We start from the raw sequence: 16,434 nt of genomic DNA on the forward strand, positions 1-16,434 counted from the left end.
GCTTCCCTCACTTGTTGATAAGCTGTCACAATGCAGTGCTGCATGATAAGTCTGAGAAAAGCTCATTTCCATTATGTGTTGTAACAAGAGTTTGACACCCACTCGCATTTCATGGCCTCTAAGACAACACAATTGCTGTTTTTATCTGGGAGGTTTTCCAGCCTTCTTGTCACCATTTATAGCAGGAGAATAATTGGCCAGGTTTACTGCTTTCCTCTCTGTAAAGGGATTAGTCATTATGGCATCAAATCCCAATGCTTAAAAATGGAAAGAAAAAACCTATTAGGTCATTCAGTCCATTTCCTCAGGGTCAATGTAAGACCATTCCGTACAGTAAATTCCTGGCAATCTGTACAGTCAGGATATAAACAATCCCAGCGAAGGGCATCCCACCTTTTTCCTGGGAAGCCTGCTCCATGGTTTGGCAGATGTCATTCTAAGGATGTTTTTCCTGACATTCAGTCTGTGTCTTTCCATTCTTCCTAGTTACAGCTCTTTGGTTTGCAATCATTCATTCTTAATTACCATTACTTACTGACTGATTTACAACCAATCATATATTTAGCTTCAGCTGGTCTTTAACAATCCCATTAAAGGCAGGAAACATCAACAGCAAACACCTACCTGCTTCCTTCCCCAACAGACTTTTTTCTTTAGTGTTTCTGTTGTGCAAACATTTGTTGCCAATAAATAAGATATGCTGAATAAATGTCTGATGTGGTATATACACAGCACTAGGAGAATGAAAAAAGCTCGGGGTGTTTGTTCTATGAAATATTTTATTCTTTAAAATCTGGTTTAGAAAATGATACAGGATTGCAAGCAACCTTAGTTGTTCAAAATATCAGATGCACAGGAAGCAGAGAAAGCTTGCATACACTGATTTTAAAGGCTGATATCATGACATGAGAAATACCACTTCCTTAGGATCATCTTAGGAAAGAAAAGTAATAACAAAACTGAAAGCTCCTGAAGCAGAAGACAACTCACCTAAGTAAAAGAATAGGAAGAGAAGTGAGAAGGGAAATTAAAGGTAAGAAAGAGCAGGATTGTGTGTTCTAGGACTGTTCCAGCTTTTGTGAAATGTTTGTTGATGCTCAAGTTCAATTCCTCTGAATATATTTTTCCATGCATGTTTGCATTTAACTAATGTCCAAGACGAAACTACAATCCTGTTCTGCTAACATTGAATTGGTTTGTATTTGTTTGAAAACAATTAAAATGGCTCTATTTGAAGCAGGAACAGGTTTTTACCAGAAGCATTTGCTATACCAGTACTACTATATGACTGCACCCTTTAAAAAGGCCTCTAAGTACTACTCACTCTAGTATAAACATCAACAACTGACTATAGCCTCATTCTTTCAGTGGATTTAAGACAAAAGTATCCTATCATATTAAATAACAGAGGTATATATATGTACTGGGCTTTGCAGTTTGTGATGCCCATATGTATATAAAAATGGTTGCAAGAGCAAAAAAACCCCACCACTCCTTCATTTCTTCAACAATACACTGCTGTTATCCTTGCTATTAAAGAAAAGTAATTAAGAGCAGCAAAACCTACAAGGCAGAGCACATTCAAAGAACCAAATAGGTATACCTTGTCTCTGTGGAGGAAAAAAAAAACAAACAAAAAACCCCCACAAACTCTGCTTAGAGTTTACTACTTTTTCTCATTTATTCAAAGTAACTTGGGTTCCACCCTGATTATCTTGCACCTTGTCAAGCTTTAATTTGGAGTAATGAACCCTTCTATAGCACAAAACTTTCTGAAGTCTATTTAAAGTCTTCGTAGAGAAAACAGAAATTCAAGGTCAGACCCCTGTTGCTTTAGACACCGTACACATGGGTGATATCAGCTGAAGACCAGCAGGAAACAGACAGCAAAGCATGCGATTTCCAGCAATGGTTAGGAAATGAAAGGTGTGGTGTAAGATTCAGCACAGATGCCAGAATTTACAAAAAGGTTGTTCAAATACATGAAGATGTCAAGTGTCTATCATATCTGGAAATTAAGTAGACAAAACCTCAAAACCTGTACCTGTTTTATAATACCTTAATATTCAGAGGAAAAAGCAAAACCACATACACTCAGCCATCAACTCAAGATTTTGCAACAATGAGAAGATGCATAAAATTCTTCTCTAATGTTGTACAGACAGTGGAAAGATAAAAACACAGATGACCAGAAAGGACCAGCATTTTTAGAATTAATGTTATCAGAAAATAACAAGCGCTACCACACAGATGAAATACAACATTACCTTAATGTAAGAGATGTTCTGTATCTACCTATCGATCTATATATATATATACGAGAGGAAGAAAAGCCATTAGAATGAACATTTTATTTTCACATATATTTCACATGCAACCTGTTGTTCCCAGAACTGTTAAAGTTCTTAATGTCACTTAGCCTTGGGGCACGGAACATTAGTGGTGTTCATGAAGCATTCTGCAATCCCTCAATAAAGAGCACAACATAAATCAATTAGAATTCTGTGTGCATCATAATCAGCACATATAAGTACGTACCTGGCACTTGTTTAGATTCTCTCATTTCTTTTATATCTTTAATATACAGTCTTGCAAATGCAAAAAACACAGGATCCAACCCCCAGTGCAGAGAAGGTGTCTCTTCTTCTTCATACTTCCTAGACTCTGACTGCATTCAAAACCTGTGAACACAGAACAACTTGTGACTATTTTCTGCACAGGTAAAGAGCTGTTCACATATGCTCCACCTGTATGAAAAATAGCCTGGGATTTTACACACAATAACACAGCAGAGCTGATAAGAGACACAGGAGCTTAATACAATGTTATCTCTGTGTTCCAACATGAAACATTCAAAGTGTCAATACTGAGCAGGACTGTGAGATACCAATTGGCTACTTCCTACACCCTGGTTTATTTTTTCTCGCTATCATTCTTTTTCCCTTCCATAAGATATTCTCCTCACCCTGTGCTTTACTGCAGTGTGGGGGAGGTTTATTTTCAATTAAACAAAAGCAGCTGGCCCTTCTTTATTTTGGACATACAGTATCAATTAACTTTGTAATTGTTACTTTCCCCTTTTCCCTCTTCAGATTTCCCTGTTTAATACCTGCCATCTTCTGCCATTACCAGAGCCAGTGCTCTGCTTATCACAGAGTTGATGTCAGAAGAAAAACACAGCAATCAATTCAGGAAAGATCCTTGTAGAGATCTGGAAGCTGAATATACTTTTTATTAGCTTGTCCTGTATGGAAAGCTAATAAATTATTTATTAGCTTCTCCTGTATGGATAGCTAAAGCTTTTCAGGTCACCCTCAGATGGGTTTCACCCACTTACAGCTATAGGGCGAAGGTGGTAAGTGGAGTGATTTTGAGGAGTGCATAATAGGGCTGAGATCTGGCAGCTACAGTCTCCTGAGAGGGAACAGCTCCCTGCTAGCAATCAGCCTGTCGGGAGACACTTCTAGCTACTGATATAGAGGAAACATGCCATGAGTAGCATGATAGCATCTTGCTTCTTTGAGAAACAACAGAGCTTGGATTCTGTGTGATTTCTGTTTTCACACTTAGATTTTAATTTGGGGCAGAAAAACAGAGCGTAATGCAAAATGCCAAAGTGTTGCTGGCATCTACTCTATGCTGTGAAAAGAACTGCAGATGACAATTACATTCATTTCTAGGGTTTATTTTTCACGTTTTTAAACAACGGAAGGTTAGCTATATTTTGACCTTCCTTAGACCCCTCATCTGTTTTGTTAGATGTTGAAAGTATCTGATTTAGTCAATGCCAGTCACTTTATCTTCAAATAACAAACTATTTTTGTTTACACCTGGATTTACTCCTCTCCCTGCTACAGAGAGCTTTTCCAAACCTATCCCTTCCACACACACAATACCTACTCAAAAAAATCTCACTACCTTTTTCTCCCTCATGTCTCCCCAGAAGCATATTTTTTCTGCTACTGAATTGCAGACACTGCTCAGTAGAAATTCATAAATTAAGTTTTAACTGTATGACCTTAATAATGCAAAGCTGCGATTCCTCCATATGGCAGCTCCTTGGTTGCTTGCTATAGTCTATGTCAAATTTGGATCATAAATTTTCCCAAGCAAACACATGGTTTGAATCTGTGTTTTACTTAGCACACTTGTTTTCATAATGAAATTAGTCTTCCCCATCCCTTTCTTTTTGCTTGCAGTCTCTAGCACCAAGTTGCCTGCATTGTCCCTATGCTACTGTGCTTTTATAGCTTCTATTAAAAAAATAGTAGGGGAGGAAAGGGAAAATATAAAAGAAAAATAATAAACGTAGCCAAGCAAAATGTGATGGTGAATGAGAAGAGTTCACACATCAGTCGATAAACACATACACTATAGTCAATCAAGGTTAACAGATAATGAGTGGAAATATGGAGAAGCACTACTAGGTCAGTGTCATCCCACCTCCCACTCAGAGTCAGGAACTCTTAAGAGTTTGTCTTAATTTTGTCCTTAATGGTGCCACAGTACCCTTTCAGTGGCACTTCTCCCCTCATAAGAAACATTGAAACAATCACAGACTGTTGTCAAAGATCATCTTTCACACAAAGCAATATTCCTTTCTGCACTGTAACCCCCCACCTTACTCTGCATGGTTACAACGTCTCTCATAGCTCAGCACCTGTTTTTTTCTCAGATACAGATGGCAGGCTGAGCTAAGCAGCCAAAAAGGGAGAATTGGGTAACAAACTTAACTTTCTGCATTTTGCATGAATGCATTGGAACAAAAAGCAGAAGTCACCCCTGCACATTTGAGGGAAAATCAATGAAGTGGCACCACTGGAGATTACAAATATCTGCATTTTGCTATTTCAGTAAACAGTTGTCAAACCTGAAGTGCCCAAATGTTAACAGATCAATAGCTAGAAGTCCAAACAACAGTTCTAGCTATTTAAGCATCTCTTTTAGGTATGAAGATTTTCCCCAAATCTTTTATTTCTTCCCTATCCTGAAAGGTGAACAATTTCTGCAGCAAAAGCTCTATCTCAAAAATTACTGGGAACTAAATCTCATTCTGGAGCTTCTTTCTAGCTCCCAGGCCTTGTTACAGCTCTTCATTGGAGAAATTTACATCAATCACATTTAACTTCACGTAGAGATTCACTCTGCTTGGTTCAAGTCTGCTACAGACACACCAAATTTAATCTTACAGATTTGGCAGATTCCTTGACAACAAGTAAATCACACTCCCAGAGCTATAAAGAGATCACAAGAGTTCTTGAAGCCCACGGGACAAATCAGCCGAAGTCATGAGTTACAGACTCTCCATCCAGACCAGGCTGCCACAGTGAAACCATACTCCAGCCACTCACTTTCAGCAATGTGTGACAGACACATGGAGAACACTCTGCAGTGCAGTCTCCCCTTGGCTCTTCATGGTCCCAAAAAGCCCTCAAAACCGCCGCCCAAAACTAAATCCATTTTCTTTCTTGCCCCTCAAGTGGCCAGTTGGTAGCTACATTCGAACAGTGACCGACTTAAAGCCGAAAGCTTGTGGTCTGCTGAGAGGAAAAGATGCTTCCTGCCTCCTGCGCTGCTTGCCATCACATACTTTTGTTAAAAATCCATTCTTCTTGTGGTGGTGTCTTTTTGCTTCCATAGCAAAGGACGTTCAGTCACGAAAAGTAACCCTTCCCAAAATACCTATTTCCCTGTTAGCTTCCAAGCTTCTTTCAGGCAGATTGTTAGTATTAGAAAACATAATTCTCACAAGGCAAATAGAATCATAGAATAGTTAGGGTTGGAAAGGACCTTAAGATCGTCTAGTTCCACCCCCCCTGCCATGAGCAGGGACACCACACACTAAACCATGCCACCTAAGGCTCCATCCAAGCTGAGATAAAACACTTCAAATCCATTTCTCTTTTGCTATATAATAGCATCTTCCCGTAAGCTTTTCTTAAGTTGGCACAGGAAGCCTCTGTCCCAGGCAGAATACTGCAGAGGTTAATTCATTAGTGAGTCATTCTGGTGAAAGCAGAACTTTCCATTATGCTGGAAGCGTTTTCAGCTCTTAACTGGTACCACTGGTGATATGCTATCAGCAAGGAAGATAACAGCTAGGCTGTACAAAGATGATCCAAAGGGCAAAGAACCGGCGTTGTGGAGATGTAGGGCACTGTAATCAGTGCAAATACACATAGCTCACAATAGACAATTCTGAGCAGATACTATATTACAAATGTTAAAGGATTAAACTGTTTTTTGCTGAAAGATGGTGAAAAGGCTTAGTAATAGAGTCCTAGCAAAAGATCACCCTTTCTTCATTTTGTTTTAAATGCAGTGTAATGACTTTACAGTTGCTGTAGAGCAAGGAATTCAATCCTGCTATAGGACAAAAGAAAAGGCAAGAGAAGCATCTGGTCCATGAGCTCATTAGACAGAAGATATCTGTATTCTACTTTTAGCTCTTTATAAAATAACTCCAAAGAAAGGCTACAAAAGCATAATCAAAAACAAAAATAGAATTAAATTCAGCTATCTGGACCACTTTTTGGGAAAACTATCCTGTTTCAAACCCAGAAAGCTCAAGTTTACGTGGTAGTTATCTAAATACAAATAAACAAAAAGCCTCAATTTGAGATTGCTCTAGACACTAACCTATTAAAATGAGGCTCTTTCACCTACTGCTATCAGTGTTAGCTTTCTGACTGCAGTGAGAATTAAACCAAGCCCATAAGCCTTAGTGTTATCTTGTGAGTTCAGCAAGGTGTTATCCTAAAAGGGAAAGAAGGGAAACCAAGGAAAATTGGCAGCCTTCCCAATAATGCCACTGCCCAAATCAAAGCCCTGTCTCTTTCTTCCCTCTCAAGCAGCCTACCTGGTAGCCTTGTTAGAATAGCTACCTATTTAACACCAGAGTTGTTCAACAGAACCAGCCCTGGCCAGTGATTTCTTGGCTCCTATTCCCATGTTCACCAGGTATCTTTTCAAAAATGGTAAATGATTTAGAATTGGTTTTCTTCCAATCTCAGTGAAATTGAAAACCCAGAGAATAATATCTGGTTTAATGTTCTTCTTTTCTCCAGATGTAATTACCAAAACTCTTGGAGAAAATTGCCTTAGTTTGAGATGAATCTTTTGGAGCCATAGCAAAGGTATCTTGCCAGCTGTTGTCTGCAACTACTCTGCAACTGCTGGCAAACTGCTACAAAGATTTTAAGGTTTGCTGTAAACCAGAAGCAGAGAATATTTATCCACCAATACAGGCAGCTTAAACATTCTACCATGCATTCACTCTTCTCCAAAGACTGCCACAACCATACTAGGACTCATGATCTATACAGGAAGCAGCTCCTAAGCTGTTAGAGCTGCCAACCCTGTGCATTAAAACAACTTAAAGGCAGCATTGGTTTACTTGGATAAATGAGGCTATAAACTGCAGCTGTTAAAGAATTGTTTCATGAGTCAGCCATCCCAGTCACAGAGAACGCAACTTGTGGAAAGAGGAGCAGAGTCAACAGCTGGCTTTTGTACCAACCTCTGTCATCTGAATTGAACTCATCTCTGTTTGAGTCAGCACCCTACATAACAAATGATTATTATTCAATTCTTCATGATCAGCAGAGGCAATTCCAGCATGACACAATTAAAGACACCATATTCCAAGAAATGTTTTTACATACAACATTTTAAACTAAAACCAAACAAATCCAGTATCTTATTATACAAGTAGATCTTAGTGAGCTGGAAAGTAGAGCCGTTGGCTACAGATGATATAAAGATTCTAACAACGAAGCTCAGCCATAGACTTGTTAAAAAAGAAAATTCTCCCTACCAGTAACAAGGTGAAAACCATCACAGAGACCAAAATACAACACTGAAAGACGAAAAAGGCTCCTGAAAGAGATGTGCATTGGTATCAGCTTTACAGCTGTTAGAAAAATACCAAACAGTAAAATAAGGTCAGTTTGGATCCATTTCCTATCTGGTGATTCTGTTAAAAGTCAAAGTAGGGTAAACACTTTCCGTCTTTCCTAATAAACTACCTTCAGCTGTTGCTGCTCATGTGAAGTCCTTTGAAGTTTAGCTGCTACATGCTACAACAGTCAGTAAGGGCACTATGTGTCCTGCAGGTCTTATATACAAGGCAAGTACAATTTCAGTTCAAATAAAAAAAAAAGTTTTGAAACAAAATTCAGAGAGCTACAACTCCTCTGAACTTGCAGCAGTTCCCAAAATGGTACTTGTACAAGTGTTAACATCTGTCTAACCTCCTGAGATAACAGAAGCACCAAAAAGAAAGAATTACAGAATTTTTCTTTAAGATACTGCTTGGAATTTTAAACATCTTATGTCCTTTAATTACATTAGATTACAATACACTTCCCTGGCAAGGAAAGATGGTGCAAGACAAAAGATCCATTGCCACAAATTTTAGCCAGAGTGTCCATAAACAACACAGAAAGGTACTGGCCCACAGTGCCCATAATAATCAGGATATAGGTAGGAGAAAAAAGCCTTGTTTTATCAATAAACTGACATCACTACTGTGTAATAGTCTTTCAGTGGAGTTAATACCTCCAGGCCCCAACTTGCAATGTATTTCCCTCTCTCTGTTTTTAACTTTCCACAGCACTGACCAGAAATCCTCTGGACAGGCACATGTGGCTGCAGGACATCAGACAGACTGGCTCCTCTAACATCAACAGTCTTGGAAGGAAGGGGGACAAAGCTGGCACTTCTAGATTGCCTTCTTTGGCACTGCAATTTGTTTTATATGCAAGTTAAACCTTGTAACAAGGCTTTGGCACCCAATTTTCCAAAAGCATGATTCCGGAAAACTAACAAGGAAGTGTGCAATAAAACAAACAGTAGAAGTAGCTCCTCTTGATCCTTGTCCTATGCATTAGTCACAAGATATTTTTCCTACACATCAAGAAATCAGCAAACCACTCAAACGAGCAGTAAACCAGCTCTATATGTTGATTTGTCATGGACAGCTGTAAGCTTACCATGAAAAAGGTACAGTAGTCACTACTGATATTCAGAAAGCTTCACTTGCTATTTGTATTTTAAAGCTATTGGATAATCGCACTGAAGCACCTTCTTCAGCTAATTCTCTAACTTGTCTCGACTGAGGGCAGGAGGAAGTCTATGAAGATGATTAATTCTCTCCAAGCTCTTAATCACCCACAGTGTTGCCAGAATAAGCTGAGCTACTGTGAAGACATTCTTTCACTGGGAGAGAGAAGGTTCTCAGTTATCAGCATGAAATAAAACCAAACAAAACTAAAAATAAATTACTTCTTATAAACAGTGAGATTGTTGCTTGGAAAAACAGCAGTATGGAAGCTTTCATAGCAACAGGATTCCAAAAAGGCTCCTACAAAAGAAAGTTTTTTGACAGGTACACGTAATTTACTGATCCAGCATAAAGGAATATTAACTCATTCAAGATATCTAACAGCAAAGGGAATAAAACCTAATTCACCCCAGCTGAAGGCAACACAGTCGTCTTTTGTACTTTGGTACATATCATTCACATGAATGTTCATAGAACAATAGAGCATTCCATTACAACCAGAGACTTCAAAATAATTAACCTACCATTCAGTCTAGGTGCACAGTTGTGATGAAGTTCTCAAAATATTCCCAGCATGTACCAAGGCATCAGGTTATGACAGACCTGCTGAATATTCTAAAAAAGTATTATTTGCTATCCAAGTAAACCTATTAACTACATCAGACCACTCTGAGGGTGTGTTTGAAACAGTGTCCAAGTAGCAGTGTTGGTATATACAAACCAATTCAAATCAGAGTAATTTTGAAGTCTCAGATCCAGCTAGGATCATAATATATTTTGGGAGTGTACCTAGAGACTGAGTTTGCTCATTTGGACCTCTCTTGGAACATTGAGGCCTGTTACTCTTCTTTGAAAGATCAACACCAACTATGATAATGTCGAACCTTTACTCCAGGACTGCCAAAGCCACCACTAAACCATGTCACTAAGGGCCTCATCTACACAATTTTTAAACACTTCCAGGGATGGTGACTCCACCACTGCCCTGGGCAGCCTGTTCCAATACTGGTTCACCCTTTTAATAAAGAATTTTTTCCAAATATCCCATCTAAACCTCCCCTGTCGCAGCTTGAGGATATTATGACAGTAATCTCTTTGTTACTGGCAGAAGTGTGCAGTATCGCCCCATGTAAGAATAAAGCTTTTGTTACGCTTTTATAATGTTCCTCACAAGGGTCCTCTCAACCAGCATCTAGGAAAAGGATCAATAGAGTGAGGGCTTTGTATCAAATATGGTACAATTCCCAGCCTTCTCTGTAACTGTGCCTCCTTTCTGAGAATTAGAACTTTTATACCTGAAATCAAGCACAGGATTTCTTCGTCACAGCCAGGCTGTTCTGACCTACAAAACCGAGGAAGTTTCAGAAATGCCAAAGGTATGCAGCTATTTCTTGATTCCTCAAACTGTTCTGCATAATCTCTTACACTGCATTCTATGAACTTTGAATCATCTCAAGACTAGTTTCTTCCCAGATAAGGAAAGCTAGCTCATCATCCCTTATCTTCAGCCGGTAAACTCTATTAGGACCTCTTAAAAACCCAGAGACTTCGCCCTCTAACTTTTGGGATAGCAATTTTTGTAATTCTCTGAGGATGCTCTGAAATAATGAAATCTTACAGATGCTCCCTCTGAGATCTGTCCAAATTTCATCACCAAGAGCTGACACAGGACTGATAACGAACAAACCAAGACTGTTCAGGAACACCTGTCCTACAATGCGAGTATCTTAATAGCTTTCTTCCCCACAGAGCAAAGAAGGCTATAGACTTCTCTGCGAATGATGATTTTTGCCCACCTTTAAAAACTTCTTCTGAATCCAGTAGGAATGCACGAAATGGACATAACACTATTAAGAGTATTGAAAGCAAATACCTCACCAATGACTGTGGCTAAAACTTCTTACATTCCCTACATGAATCACTGTCACAGCTAATATGATAAAGTCACTGCTATTTCCGACTTCTCGGTATGTAAAAAAAAAAACAAAACAAACCCAAACAACCTTTTATAAACAGATTTAAATATCTCCTTAATTGCATTTAAATAGATGCTACTCCCTACCTCGTGCTTCTGAAAGTAAATCACTCCTGTACACTGCAGTGTAATCATAGAATAGTTAGAGTTGAAAAGGACCTTAAGATTATCTAGTTTCAACCCCTCTGCCATGTTCAGGAACACCACATACTGAACCATGTCACCCAACACTCTGTCCAACCTGGCCTTGAACACTGCCAGACTATGGAGCATTCACAACTTCCTTGGGCAACCTGTTCCAGTGCCTCACCACATCCAGAGCAATGTATTATAGCTCAGCCAGAAGCCACAGGAATTTATTTTTCTAATAGGTAACTTGATTTTCTGCTACAGAAAATTCAGTCTACTTAATGGAAGGGGCTTTTTTGGCATAATCCATAAATACCACATGGTCCATACATATTTTATGGTTATAAAATGTAGTATTGTGGATTAGATGAGATTAAATGTCCCTTCTGTCAAAAAAATACAGATTCCAGGGCACTCGAGACAAGTGCATCACATCACAATACTGTTTTCTCATGAGCAAGTCCTAGTGCCCAAAGTTTGCTATACTGTCATTGAACACACAATAGCTGTTGTATGCCTTAACAACTGACACATTATTACAGCTCCACATATTGCTGCTGTACCGTGAAGAGATTCTCCATAAAGCCAAATTCTACTTTACAACACACAGTAAACCATTTGTTTTGCCTCAGAAGTGAGAATCATGCAATAGTTTATAAAAATCTAGGTAAAAAAAAAAAAAAATTACACGTACAGAAACTATTTTAAACATGGCTGTAATATAAAAATAACATTTTTTTATTAAAAACTAAGCTGTTTTCTCAGTAAAAATAGTTTATATTTTCAAGTCTAGCTTTGCACTAATAAACAGCTGGTATCTCACATTCCCCATTTTGTTTGTAGACATGTCTCCAATCCTATCCCACTGCAATGTCTCTCTTTGGGATATTACTAAAGAATCAGTAGTTTTCAGTGGTATCACTTTGTCAGATCGTCCTTTTTTTATTCCGTGTGTGAAATGTTGCCTACTTTACAGTATGGTATATTTTTAATAATAGTTGTAGAAGTTATAATAAAAGTCCTGCTTATGCTTACCACATAACCAGGACTGGGTTTGCTGTCAGGCTAATCATAATAAAAACCAGATTTAAAAATAACTCATTTTCATATTACAGAACAAGTTATTCAGTCCCATGATTCCAGAGCTGATCAAGATCACAAGAAAACACAATGTCTATTCTGGAAAAAAAAAAAAGTTCCTGGGAAACACAGTAAGAAAGTCAGGATTTGCTGAAAGAAAGCAGCATTATATGTGGGGTTTTTGTTCAAACATTTTTTTTTGTGCCAGTATTGACTGAAAGCAATACTAAGGAGCAAAGCTATCTTTATCCCTTAATAAACTTCTAATCCTAGCTGCTATGTGAACTAATGCAAATTTGAAAGCCACAAACAAAAAGAGCAAATCAGCTCGTGACTGCTATGCAAGAGGAAAAGGTCTAATTACCATCTGGAGGAAAGGCAAACATGGTGAAGCATTTGTAATACATGCTTTCATGTGACTCGACTAAATCTTCTAATAGCCATCAGATGGAGTGGGCTCTGCAAGTTACAAATTCTTTGCCTTTTGTTCATGTACAGTTTTGAGCAAATAGATTTTGTTTTAAACGAAATATAATCTCAGATTATTAAAATGGTTTGAAAGATTACAGCAATATAGCTAAGAGGAGTAGTATTTTAATTGTATATTATTTCAAAGGCAATCAGTACTCTGGATAGACTAGTAAAAATTCTTTTCCTCCATGTCTTAATGACTATATCAATCTTTCAGAAAACCAGACATGAGTAAGTGTAACTACTGTACTCAAAAAACGCAGCTGTCCACCAATGCAAGTCAGTATTACATTATCTGAAAATTCCTATAAAGAGTTTTTCAGGTAAATATAAACCAAGGTGTCCAGCCTTCTTGTATAATGTTATAATGAAAAAGGACCCAAAGTTGTTACTGCATTAGTCAGTTAACAAATGAAGAGAATCAGCTAAGTTTCAAGCTGTTGACTTCTTTCCATTAAATCTGAGATTTGCTTCTCAGTCAAGTAAGTATAAAACCACAACTTACCCTTCCAATTATATATAACTGTTTCTGAATATCAGTCTTGAAGGTGGCTTTCTTACAGACCAGCTTAGAGGCAGACATATTTCTTTTCTGCAATAACTTCAATGAAGTTAACACGTTAAAGCTTGGACGCCTTTGACCTGATATGCTTCCAAGAAATATTCTGCTCCTATTTGTTGAACTACCTGATCCACATTCAAGATTTCTACGTTTATATTACTGCTTTTTCCTCTGACACTTGATTTCAGAAGTTTCACAATAAAACAGCATTGGTTTACTTGGAAATGGTCAAGTAATTTGGTTAATTTTATATTCGCTCTGGTATCACTCCCAGAGGTATTGCCTGATATCAGAACTGCACTCCAAGAGCTCTGCTGGCAGTGGTATCCCCACAGGTAGGAAGAACCATCCCCATCACATGTTCCAGAGACAACTCACCTCACACACTTAAATACTGCGTGATAAAGATAAATATCTAGAACAGGAAAAGGGTGAGTTGCCCTCTGAAGATACCTTTCCCCACTCACTACTGAAACTGTTAGGCCAATTTAGAACAAACACACAGATTTCTCTGAAGCCAAAATTAGCTCAAGCTTATTCCTAACCATTTTAACACTAAGGCTTTTTTTTTTTTAACCACACACATCAAGTAATACCCTTATACATTGAAGCTTCCAAATACCACGTTTCTATGGCAATTCTTAGATTAACTGGTCCTGCAGTGATGCATTAAAGAATGAAAAAAAAAAAGGAAAACAAAGTCAAGTAATGTATAGTTTCCAGGTTATTGATAGGACCCTGACCATTGACTCTGGCTAATGAGATATGGGGAAGCTCTAGACCATCTAACCTCTGGTATTATTTTTTTTTCCTGTTTGTGTTATATGACTGAATTATTCCTGTTACTCCTATCAGACGAGCTCTTAAAACACCGAGTACAAAACTGAGTTGCTCTTGTTCCTTTATGAAGACAGCTCTAAATTTCATATGCAGAACTGAAACACATAATAATAAACTACAGATCTATCAACTTCACATTTAATAGAAGAGCTTTAAGAGTCCCATATAAAATACTGTCTCCCCTCTCCAGGCTTCCAATAAATGGGTAACATGGCTCAATGCAGTCCTGGAGTAATAGTTAGACTTGATGATCTTAACAGTCTTTTCCAACCTAGTTGATTCTACGATGCTCCTTAGAGGGAAACATACAGCCTTTTAGGCCATTCTCTTACATCATAAAGAAACAAAAAGATCTTTTCAGATCCCTTTTGTATTTCTTTCTTCATCTTGTCATAACCATGGGTTATTAGCTAATGATACTTTTAGCTCTTCCATACTTGCCACTATTTATTAGAGCATTAGGACACAGGAGTCACGAGGTGTAAAATGGTCACACAAAACAAAGTTAAAATACAAACAAAGAAGATGGAAATGTCACAGTAGGAAGCAAAGGAATATCTTTAAGGTCAACATACAAGACTGAAAGACAGTTGAAACACCATGTATTTAAAAAACAGTGAACTGAGGTGCTCCTATTAGAGGGCAACACATTCAGAAACAGTGGAAAAGGAAAAATGACTGATAATGAATAGGAAAAGGGAGAAAACAGTCAGGTATGGGAGAGTCAGCAGAAATTTCTCATAAAGCCTGAAGAACTGAGGGAAGTTAGTTAAGCTGTGATGGTACAAGGTGAAGAAACATCAGAACTTAATTCCATAAAATCCCAAATTCCAAGGAAAAAGGAGTCAGATTCAGAGGGAAGCAAAGCAGCTTTTGGGAATAACTTCAGATACAGACGCTGGACACACGAGGTCTTGGCAAAAAAAACAGGAATGCAAAAAGGAGGAGGTTAAAATGAAAGGTAGTGGGTTAAATAGAAGAATCTAGAGGATGCAGTGGACTCAGAACTTAAATAAGTCCTATAGACCATAAAACATAAATTTTGGGAACAGAACCAAGTAGAAATGATAGAATCTATGGAAAACCACCACCATATGATCAGAAAATACCAGTCAAAACACCACATACATCAAGAAAACAGAAGGGACAGTGCTAAGTGCCAAAGGTGACAGATTAAGACAGATGAAACAAGAATTATACTTCAGATTTAACCACTAACAAGCCACCTGTGACCTTAGAGCAGTGCAATGAACTCAAAACATCAGAAAGAAGACTGGAGGAGATCAGCGAAAGCGTGGGTGGACAGGAAGTCAAGACAATATAAAGATATACCATTAAATATTGATAGAACTGAAGACAGGATGTAGGACTGCAGTGAAAGAGGAATATACGCTGTAAAGACATTTCAAAATAAATCTCTGAAGGAAGTGTTTATTTTCAATGAAGAGAAACTGAAGCAGAGCAGTTTAAATGAAACAGAACTTACAGAGGGAGTCAGGAACAGTAGCAAGTGTAAGCGATTAAGTCAATGGGAAAGGATGCAGCAGCAAGTGTAAAGGAGACTTCTAAATCTCAAAGAGATGAAAAAGACTGCAGAGAAGAGTTGCAGCTATTTTAAGCCAGTGTATTTGGTGCACAACCAATAGAGTTCTTTAACATCTTTACTCTGACATTTTAAGGAAGTGTTGAATTTTCAAGCAGCACTGCATTAAATTCCTGAAGAAGAAATTTTCATATACTTATTACTCACTTTTACCTTTTAATCCTTACCATCTGGAAACATTTACAGTTACTAAAAACTCAGGCAACCAGGGAAAAACAAAAACCTAAACAACCCTCTCACACAATAAACCCACCACACACACAAACAACCAGGAATCATACAGACTCCTCCATACCAGGAAATCAATGCAAATTGGGAAGGATTTGCTACTAGCACTTAACCTTCACCTTACAGAGTTTATTTTTAGGGTTCGGTGGCAAGCTGTCACTCTAGAGTGAAGGAATAAGGGAAAAATTGAGACTGAGACACTGTTTTCAGTTATGTTTTTTATCTTAAATTACCTGTTAAAGAAAATAAAAGTTAAAAGCAAACCTTTATCACTAGATTAATTGCTCCTTTCTTGTGCAGCCTTTCATCTTATCTTTTCAACATTATATGAATTAACAGCTCTCTAGAACAGGAAGACTATAAAAGTTTAAAGCAACACATCTGTAAGTACCTACTAACATTTATTCTTTGGTAGGATGACACTACTGTTCCTGTTCTGCTCTGAGTGAACCTGTTTTATCACACATACTCAAAGCAAATTG

The 16,434-nt window shown here is 38.0% G+C and overlaps 1 protein-coding gene across 4 annotated transcripts in view; it reads right to left on the reverse strand.

Moving 5' to 3' along the window:
• STN1 (STN1 subunit of CST complex) overlaps positions 1-16,434 on the reverse strand; it is a 44,453-nt gene that overhangs the window by 25,463 nt on the left and 2,556 nt on the right. For all 4 annotated transcript variants that reach the window (XM_062601888.1, XM_062601889.1, XM_062601890.1 and 1 more), the window contains exon 2: positions 2,539-2,681. In XM_062601888.1, coding sequence (XP_062457872.1) covers positions 2,539-2,674 — 136 coding nt within the window. In that variant the 5' untranslated portion in view covers positions 2,675-2,681. The remainder of the gene's footprint in view (positions 1-2,538; positions 2,682-16,434) is intronic.

This window comes from Pezoporus occidentalis, unplaced genomic scaffold, assembly GCF_034315485.1.
Source record: "Pezoporus occidentalis ecotype Australia unplaced genomic scaffold, CSIRO_AGI_Poc_V1 ctg73, whole genome shotgun sequence".
Lineage (NCBI taxonomy): Eukaryota > Metazoa > Chordata > Aves > Psittaciformes > Psittacidae > Pezoporus > Pezoporus occidentalis.